Consider the following 10503-nt stretch of genomic DNA (forward strand, 5'->3'; position numbering starts at 1 on the left):
TTTTTTTTTTTTTTAATGGACTTTATTTTGCTTTTTTTACTACAGTTTTCTGCAGTTATCTTTAAGATTTTTTGAGTAATTTCGTATCTTTCATTAGATGCAATTGAAGGGGTTGGGAGGATGGCCTAATGGTTAAGGTGTTTGCCTTACCAAACACAAGGTGCAGGGTTTAAGTCTCACAAGGGATAATTGGCTAGGCTTACAATGGCTCGCAAGGGCAGGTAGCCTAGTACTAACCTATGAACTATGAACATAGCTGTTAAGTCTTTGGAAACAGGTAAAATTTGTTTGGCAAGGCAGTGGTGATACGTTCCCCACCAATGACACCACCCCTGAGGGCAGATATAGATCGAAGAACACGCCATCTCTGAAAAGCTGAAATAAGAGCATGTTGTTACAAGCTTTAACACATTATCCGAGCACTACTGTGTATAGTAGTATTAACAAATAAACAGATTAAACAGGTATCTTCAAACAAGAAGCAGCTTTGGTAGTCCTACTTTCATTTATAACCACCTTTGTGTTGTTGTTTACTGCACAGGATCTTTCCACCACTATTTTCTTTTGGCGAAAGTGGCACTTCAGCAGGGTTACTGCTATTCTTTTTTCCTGTAAGCCATGAGTTTTTAGAGTGCTGAGTTTTTCACAGAGGGTTTTTGGAAAGGAGTCAGGGGAATGAATTGGGGCCAACTGTCATCTATTCTGCTGTAGCTTGAGAAAGATCATACGGTGCCAGAAAAATTAAGTGTATACCTTTTTGGAAAGATTACTGAAAATGTGTTGCACTTGCTTTAAATATCTATGCATGTTTACAATTTGATCATGCATCTTTACCACATGAGTACAAATGAGGGGGCATACCTCTCAGTTGTCCAGATATTTACAGAATGTCCACATTTTTGCTTTGATTTTTTTTCCTCATAAAATATATGACTTTCTGGAAAATCATCGCGGACCAAAGTCACTAAGTAATGATAAACATCTGAGTTTCAGACTTCATATCCTTCAGAAAATGCATACAAGTGCAAAACCTGTTATTCTAGACTATTTAAAAAAATTTTTCAAGAATGCTTTATTTTATTTTCATATTGTGAAACACATTAATTCGACAATTAACAATTGCAATGTTATTTAAGGCAATAAACAAAACCGTCATGTAAAGGCATACAAAAAGCATCAGAAAAATGAAAAGCTCTAACAGAATTATTAACATTATTTAAAATACATGCTACAAAGTGAAATCAGCTGATGGTAAGAGACTAATAAGAAAGAAACAGGTTTATACTATTGGATTGCAAAAACGGAGTGATATAGATATATCAGAATCACCTGTATAATATCAAAATCACCTGTATAATGTCAGCAATGGAGTTTAAACTTACAATGTCTACTTACTTACATTAATTGAAGTAAAATCACTGAACTGCCTACTTTAATCTTTAATATGTTCTAGGAAAAGGTTCCAGTATTGTTGACAGTAGGAACGTTTATCCCTATTCATTGTTATAAGTTTATGTAAGGATATGTATTTGATCTCCACATGTCTAAAGCCTATCCATGAGAGTTTAGTGGAATCTAACTAACAATTTATTTAAGTTTATATGAGCAATATTTAAAATCTGTCCCTATTTTTTGTGCATTTCTCCCCTCCCTCATTATTTTTGGCTTTGTCCAGATTTCTTGTGCTGTGAATTTGAGAGATATTGGGGAAGGGGGCACATAAAATGAAAAAGTGAGAAATGTCACAACCATTAAAATAGGTAAGGTAGATTTTAAAATATCATGAAGGATCATTCATTAGGTATAAGGATCTAACTAATAATCAGCAAGGCTTATGTCACTGTCACAGTATGTGTGACGTATATTTAATATTGATAGAACTACTGCAATAAATGAGGTTCTAATGGGCAGGTAAGTTAGGAAGGAAGGTGTTGAACTAAATGTTCAGAATGGTAAGACAGTCCTGTTGAAGGAGAACACTTTACCGGACTTATCATGCAGCCTACCAAGTGGTGGAAAGGACAGCTTTAACACATTATCTGAGCAGTGGTCATCTGCCTGGAAAAGACAGATTAAAATTTCAGTCATTGGATTCTATAGGCTAGCTGGATATGGAATATACTGAAAGAAGCTATGTTTAAGTGATTTGGACATGAAGTGAAGCTGAGAACAATAATTAGATTGGACATGGGACCAAATCAAAAGCTCAGTGAGGGATAAGACAGGCAAGCTGTGAACTAGAAATGGAGGTGTTGCCACATGTAAATGGATGATTACAAAACTGTGATACATTAACTTCATAATGGTGCATTGGTGCCCCTGGGTCTGATGGCCTTTTGAACAGAATCTAAACAGTTTGTGTGCTGGTGGTGCTGCAGTAGTGTTGCCACCTCACAGTAAGACGTTGTCCTGTTCGATTCTCAGCTAAAGCGTCTTCTGTGTGGAGACATGCGTGAATGGGCGTACCTTCGTTGAAGGTTGTGTGTCAGGGCTGGCAACTCAGTACGTAAAAATCTACTGCCAATCATTAGCAGACCGGAGTTCCACTGTGGCGACCCCTAACTGGGAAAAGCCAAAAGATGCAACAACAACAACTAAACAGTTTGTGTGTTAGATAAAGCAATGAATGAATTACTTAGATTATTGAATGCCAATTATATGATAGGTTATCGATGTGATTATTGCTAATATAACTGAATAATCTGATTTAAAGTAAGTAATAAGTAAACATTTACAATAGTTAAAGATGGACAGACCAGTTAAATGGTGCGGCTACTAGGACAGGAACTAGCTTGCCCACGATAAGTTTCATTTTTAAGCTAAAGTCTTGAAGCCTTATGAAACATCACCATCCAATTCAAATGGAAGGATAGGAAGTTTGTTTCATCTTAAAGGCACCCTGTAATTCACATTCTAAATATGTGTACTTAATACTTATTTTTATATTAAAGTTCAACTGATTGTCTTATAATGTAACAAATAAAACACCAGTTATGAATTAGAAAAAATTTAGACTGAATCTACAAAACTGTTGTAACATACTTGCATTGTGAGTAGCTTTTTCTATCATATTTTATGTAATGTCTCATCAGTTTTCATATAAATTATGAAGGTACAGCATTCTGTCATGAATTAACTTTGTATTGTATGTTCTTCAAATGTACCTTCAAAAAATATTCAGTTACAGATATGCTTCACTGTGCGTGGAAAGAGTTATATACTTTTACAAAACAGCACCGTCGTAAAATCAGCCAGGAATTTTACTTTCTTTACATATACTTCAGTTTATATTGGAAAAGTAAAATGATAGATACTAAATGTTTTTAAGCAAACATAAGCAACTTTGCTTGATGATTGCTACAAAGGGCAGGCAGAACATACACTGTTGCTTGAAAACCTTGCTCACTGCAAGAAAGTCATTTGCTAATTGCTAGCCAGTAAGAAATTTCTCTGATTAACCTATGTTGATTTTTCACAGCTATATGAAATAGTTTAGTTACACTGATTGCAGTGGTCTAGCTTATCTATACAATATTAAAAGTAGGGAAAACTATTATGAGACAGAACAGCATATGGTGATAATCTAGCTAAAAGCATTATACTCCAGTGTATTCAGTATCACTTCTAATATGTCTCTGGAAAGCATATTAGTATGACTTATGACATATGCAGATGATGTGACTGGACTTCTATAGCTATATAAAGCTTATACTGTAAACAGCATATCAAGAAAAGGTGTTCATTTATTTTGTTGCTTATCAGCATTTGTCCTTCTGTAACTGGAAGAGTTCTGCTAAGAATGAGCATTCTACAAAATCGTGGGAAGTATTTGAACAGGTAGAAATGTACTGAAATACAGTGAATATCAAATCTGTAAGAAAAGAAATAACAGCAAACCAGTGACCCAGAGATAAGTAGCACTCATTTAACTAAACAGAAAATAATTTTGCTGTGACATAGTTTAACAATAATAGCTATTTATATAGTTGCATTTAAGAAAGGTTTACTAAATTATTTTTTTTTTTAATTTCCTACATGAAGAGACATAGATCAAATCCTAGAAGCTACTGAAGTTCAGTACTGCTTCAGCTCAGTAAATGGATCCTGTCCAAAAGAAGACCGATCTCTAACCGTTAGAGCACTGATGTACATTCTTTTTACTGGTGGAACAATAATTACACTATGTGGAAACCTGATGGTAATTATTTCAATCTCACATTTCAAGCAGCTCCACACACCTACCAACTTCCTTGTTCTCTCCTTAGCTGTGGCTGATTTTGTTGTAGGATTTATAGTGATGCCATACAGTATGATAAGGTCTGTTGAGACGTGTTGGTATTTTGGGGATGCATTTTGCCTTTTCCATTCATGTTGTGATATGTCATTGACCACAGTCTCGGTTTTTCATCTGATTTTTATTGCTGTTGATCGTTACTGTGCTATATGTGACCCACTGCTCTACTCTGTTAAGATAACAAATGCTGTTGCAGGATTGTTTATTGTGATCAGTTGGATTATACCCACTGTTTATTCATATGGTACAATTTATTCAAAAGTAGGAATTTTACAGACTTATGTTTCTTCTAAACTGTGTCTGGGGAAGTGTGTGGTTATATTTGACTCCATGTGGGGTACACTGCAGTTTTTTATTTCATTTTTCTTACCATGTTCTGTAATGATGGGAATATATGCAAAAATATTTCTTGTTGCCAGAAAACATGCAAAAATAATTTGTTCTATACAAAATAATCATCCTTCTACAAAATCTGAAAAATATTCCAAAAAGAAAGAAAGAAAAGCTGCTAAGGTATTAACAATAGTAATGGTTGTATTCATCTTTTGCTGGTTTCCTGTATATTTAGATATTATTATTGACCCTTATATTAATTTTTCTACTCCGCCTGCATTATATGATTCTCTGGTGTGGCTGGGGTATTTTAATTCAACATTTAATCCACTGATTTATGCATTCTTTTATCCATGGTTTCAACGATCCATAACTATTATTGCATCCTGCAAGATATTTAACTTACACTCATCAAACATGAATGTTTTTCCAGCCTTTAATTAAAAGTTATTGTAATAATCAACACAGTTATATTTTTATTAAGAGCATAATATTTTGACAGTATGACTGATTGACAGAAAATAGCACTGCAAGTATTACCTGCTTGATTTGTATGTATGTACATCTAAGTTGCAGTACTCTCAGAACACACATTACAACTTAATTACATAAGATACATTCATTTACTAGTTTTCATTCTTTGTATAAACACTTAAAAATTTTGAAGAGTTCCTCTATTCCATCATTTATGATGATTCATACCAGTTCTCTTCAGTTGTCCCATCACCTTTTATGCATTCCGCAAAAAAAAAAAATGGTTAGTAACATATGTTGATGACTAATTTTCATATCAAGTATTCTATAGGTTGTTTAGGGAATTGGAAGTTATAGCATAATCTGTTTAAGAAAGCCATTATGCAGCTATAAAAATGATTTTCTCAAAAAAAGCAGAAGTAAAATAAAATGTTTGCTGACCATTGTGGCTTGATAAGCATCTATCTCTGGTTGTTTGTTTCATAGAATTTGCAAATATTTTTGTGTACTTGAAAAATGAGGAAAATGTATTTTTTTATTTGACTGCTATCATCAGTTGCTTGTTAAGTCAGAACTACTTTGGTGTCAAAATTTCTCACTCATTAAATGCTGGCTGTATAACATTGAAAATTACTGAAAAAATATAAAATACTACGGTTATATAAATGGTATTGCCTCAAGACTTATTTTTTGGAAGAGAAAATGTGTATAAGAAACTACAAGCAATAAAGCAAAGATGCAGCATTTGCCAGTGGGACTGCTAAATTACCTTGCTATACAGACTCAAACAGACATTAATATTTTAAATGAAATGGTACTATGATTAACTTCATATTTGCAAAGGCATATGACTGTGTGAAAACATTGACTGGGTGTATGTTTTGTGTATAACAAATCAAAGAATTAAGTTTTCACATGTTTGATAGCTATAATTTAACTATTTGTTTACTGGGAAAGTCTGACTTGGAATAAAGCCAATTTTCAGTGGAGAGAAACTCTCCAGACATGTGTCTTTATAATGTGGGATGAAACTCACACTAGTGCAGGGAGGACACAGAGACTCCACGCAGAAGGCACTCCAGCCAAGAATCAAACCGAAAACCCTCTTACTGGGAAATGACAATGCTACCGCTGCACCACAGCACCATCCAGTGATGTGATATGTTATCAAGAGAAATAAACAAAAGAAACAGAAAACAAAATTGCTTTATTTTGAGACTAACCAACTGTTGCAATGAAAGGTAAGTGTATTCATATTTTAGTTACGGAAGCATTATTGCCTAAATTAGGGTAATCCCTAGACTTCAAAAGTAAACTTCCTATAGCATTTTACTTTATCAAAATGTCTGTTTCTATGAGCTAGAGATAATGTATATCGTTTTAACATGTGATGCATGGTGCTTTTGTTTTTTTTTGTTTGTTTTTTCTCAGTGCTTTTCTTCCTGTGTGATAATGGGCAGTTAGTGTTTATGAAGAGAAGTAAAATGTCCCATAACCATTGTGGGCTCTTACCTGGATATTATTCATGGTGTGTTGAATGCAGAGATATAGAGGACTATAACTGTGCCTTCAATCATAACCCACTTATAATGTGCATGGAGGTGTATGTGTTTTGTCTACTACCAGTTCGAGGAAAAAAAAGAAAGTGTGGAAGAGTGAAGGATTTTACTAGCTTTCAAAGCAGGTAAAGCATTTTACTTTGTCAAAAAGACAGCAACATACTTGTCAAGTTTTTTGCTTAAGAATTCTGGACTAAGAAAATAAGTGAACAAAGGATGAAAATCAAAGACAATTTTTAAATATTGCTCTAATTCTCTTAAAATGTCACTAGATCAACAGGTTCTCTGTCAACATTTTCTATATAAGAAGTATAAAATTCTAATGAGTGGTCTTAGTGGCTGACTGTAATCCTTGTTGATTTACCGGACAATTAAACATTTTTATAAGAGAGAAGGCAAAAATATGAGGCAATTGTATATTCTGCAAAATCAGAGAAATTTGAAACACGGAGAGCAGAAAAAGGCCTCCCTCTGATAGAAGTTAAAACATCTTTTAAAAGCTGCTAGGGCAGTTTCTTCTACCACACTTTTTGTTTATAACTGTATCAGAGTGAAGTTTTAACAGCCTGACGTGGTCCCTAGCATGAAATCTGATCATAACAATGCTTGGGGTGTGTAACAAACTTTTGTTTTGAACTCCTAAGTGCTGTTATGATTGGGTCTTGTGATAGGAAAGTGCTTAACAATTTTATATATTTGATATAGTAGCATAAACCAGCTCAATGCGTATGTTACTCTATTATAGGTTCATAGGTCATAGATTAGTACTAGGCTAACTGCCCTTTTGGGCCATTTGAAGCCTAGCCAGTTACCCCATGTGAGAATCAAACCCTGCACCTTGTGTTTTTAAGGTAAATACCTTAACCATTATGTCATCCTCCCACCAAAAAAATATATATGAATAACTCCTTGCTTTCTCACTTCCAGCAGTAAGAACATATATTTACTTGTTGATATCCTTGGGTATTTAGTGGTCACCCTCAATTTCCCCACATCACCAACATCTACTGTTACTAGGTAAGGGACTTAAAGTCTATGTGACAAATTGTGTTATGTTCTACATCTCAGTGTCTTGATGAATAGCTCTTCTGTTTTCCCATGTTATATTTATTTCATTCTTCATGTGGAATTCTTGAAGCAGTAGACTTTACCCTCCTACAATATATTTTTACTTTGGTATCTTTTTGAACTTAAATTTCCACTATGACACTCTGACCACTGATCATCTCCTGTTGGGGAACCCCCATTCTTTTCATGGGCAAAAGTGTCTGTTTGTTATTCCTGGGTTGGGCTAACCATAAGGGAACCAAGAACAGATACATATCATGAACACTGGTTCCTAGAAGAAAGGTTATCTCTGGTGATGGTAGATACTTGTTTGTGGTACATTTTTTTTAATATGCTGACCTAACCCCGACCCTTGATATCCTGCCATGTACACAGCTGTAACACAAATTGTAAGACCAGGTTATTGCCTAGTGATGCACCCAAACATTGCATATACTGTATATGTTTTGTGACATCCTAGTATATGACCTTACCATTTGCTTTTAGATATGATCAACCTAGCTTCCAGGACGAGTCATCTACACAGTGGGACTGGCTGCTTTATCTTTCCTACAATGGTTAACTGTGTGGCAGATATTCATTTCAACCATCTCTGGCCAGCATCTTGAGTACCCAGATTTTTAGAAAAAAAACTTTGTCCATCTCCTCCACAGACCAGAGATAATCATCAATTAAATACAATATTTTTTATCCTGCAAGTTCATTAATTTTGTTTCACTAATGTTATTATTCTAATAATATACTAACAGCAGAATTATTGTAAGAGAAGATACGTTATAGTTATACATTTTTCTACGTCTTCTTTTTCCTCCTTTATTAATGATTGTACAGTGACATCACACACAGACACACACAGGCACATACACACATGTATTTTTCCTCACAGTCACTATTAGTGCTGAGTTCATTGTTGCCTCTTTGCAGTACATCACTCCCTTGATATATATATATATATATATATATATATATATATGTGTGTGTGTGTGTGTGTGTGTGTGTGTGTGTGTGTATGTATGTATGTATGTATATATATATATATATATATATATATATATATATATATATATATATATATATATATATATATATATATATATATATATATATATATCTATATCTATGTATATACATACTTTTTTTTGCACACTTGCTCTGCGTCTGGGGAATGAGTAGGCATTGCATACCAATCAAAGTACTTTCCCAACAACCTTTACAACCAGTCTGTATTAAGTGGATGACTGCAAATTTTCACCTGGGGTAAGTCAGGGAAAATTGACTTAATGGGGAACACTGCTAATCTTTCATCAATACTGGGTGATGAAGCTGAGCTTTTTAATAGTCTTCCTGGCTGTAGGGATAATACAAACCTCCAGACTGTGAATCTAAATATGTGCTGTTTTAGTAGTATGTGGTCTCAAGATTTATATTCACACAAAACTACAGAGCCTCACAAGAAGATTTAGACTTTTTATGTTTTAAGTTGTACTTTCTTAGATGAGATAACCTTGGAGTGGGAATTTTAAAGAAAAAGGGGGCATGGGGTGAAGCTACCACATGGGAGAGGGGTTAAATTGACCTTGCCTCTTATAAATAATGTTTTCTTCAGTCTTTTATGTTCTGATTATATGACATTGACTTACCTGCAAATAAATGTGTTTGCATCATATGTGCACTCAGTAAGCAGTTTTATGTAGCTGGCCTAACAACTGTGTTTAGGATTTGGGAGTTTAAAAATGATTATATTATGTTCCATTCAAAAATTTGTATTCGTCTCAGTCTGCACATTTTGCATGTCATATATAGGCTTTTATACTCTGATCATGTTCTCTTATTTGGTCTCCTTTTACTTAGCCAGCAATTGTTTATGCTCAGTAAAAAGATGCACTTTGTATGTTACTCCTTTGGTAATGGCCAGTATACAAAGCATAAATCACAAAGAAAGGTGAGCCAGCGGTGAAGTGAAGAATACCAAACAAACAGCTTCAAGCAAGAAAAAGTAGTACTCCACACAATCAATAAACGTTTAATAAAACAACAAAGCTTTCAGATACAAGTTATCCTTCTTCAGTGTCTTACATAAAACATCCATAAAGGCAGCGTTTTTGAATATCATTCAAACGCATCACATGACACAGCAGCCTATCAACAACAACAATCAAGAGTAGCAATTAAACTTTTACAAACATAGTAACAATCACATATACGTATGTAATAAATAGCCACTTTTTCTTCAAATTTGTTGTTTAAATTTCAAAACCGGTTTCAAAGTAACTTGTTTACTGAGACCTGGATATTTGTCTGCTTCTACTCATATTCTTTCATAGCTACACTATTTGTTAGATGTCCATGTCTAACATTTGGGTACACTACATGTACAGCTCTAAAACTAAACTGATGTGCATCAGCAGTTTCACTGATGTGCTTAGCTAAAGAGTTGGTTAATACTCCTCTCCGAATCTCAGACCTATGCTCTGTTATTCTGCTTTTAACCTTCTAGTCGATTTTCCAACGTAGAAACCCAAGCATTTGTTACAGGTGGCAAGATATTTAACAGATGGTGTATTACATGTTGCACTACAGCAAAAGACAAACCTTTTGCCATTCACAGGATGTATAAATTCAGTAGATTGATTTATACTTGAACAGCAGGAACAGTTATAGCAGGGGAAAGTACCCTTTTTATTAAAGACAAATGCATTGTTATTATTTAGAGAAAAATCTTTATAACATAGTAACTTCTTTGGGTTGCTGCAATTGCGATAAGTAAACCAAGGT

General features: G+C 34.2%; 1 protein-coding gene across 1 annotated transcript; it reads left to right on the forward strand.

Annotated features, from left to right (window-relative positions):
* The first annotated feature begins 4060 nt into the window (after window positions 1–4060).
* Window positions 4061–5071, forward strand: LOC122801586 (trace amine-associated receptor 3-like). Its single transcript, XM_044071049.1, has one exon. The coding sequence runs from the start codon at window positions 4145–4147 to the stop codon at window positions 5069–5071; it is 927 nt and encodes a 308-aa protein (XP_043926984.1). The 5' UTR covers window positions 4061–4144.
* The last annotated feature ends 5432 nt before the right edge of the window (window positions 5072–10503 follow it).

This window comes from Protopterus annectens, chromosome 1.part0, assembly GCF_019279795.1.
Source record: "Protopterus annectens isolate FY-2018-M chromosome 1.part0, PAN1.0, whole genome shotgun sequence".
In the NCBI taxonomy this organism is placed as follows: domain Eukaryota; kingdom Metazoa; phylum Chordata; order Ceratodontiformes; family Protopteridae; genus Protopterus; species Protopterus annectens.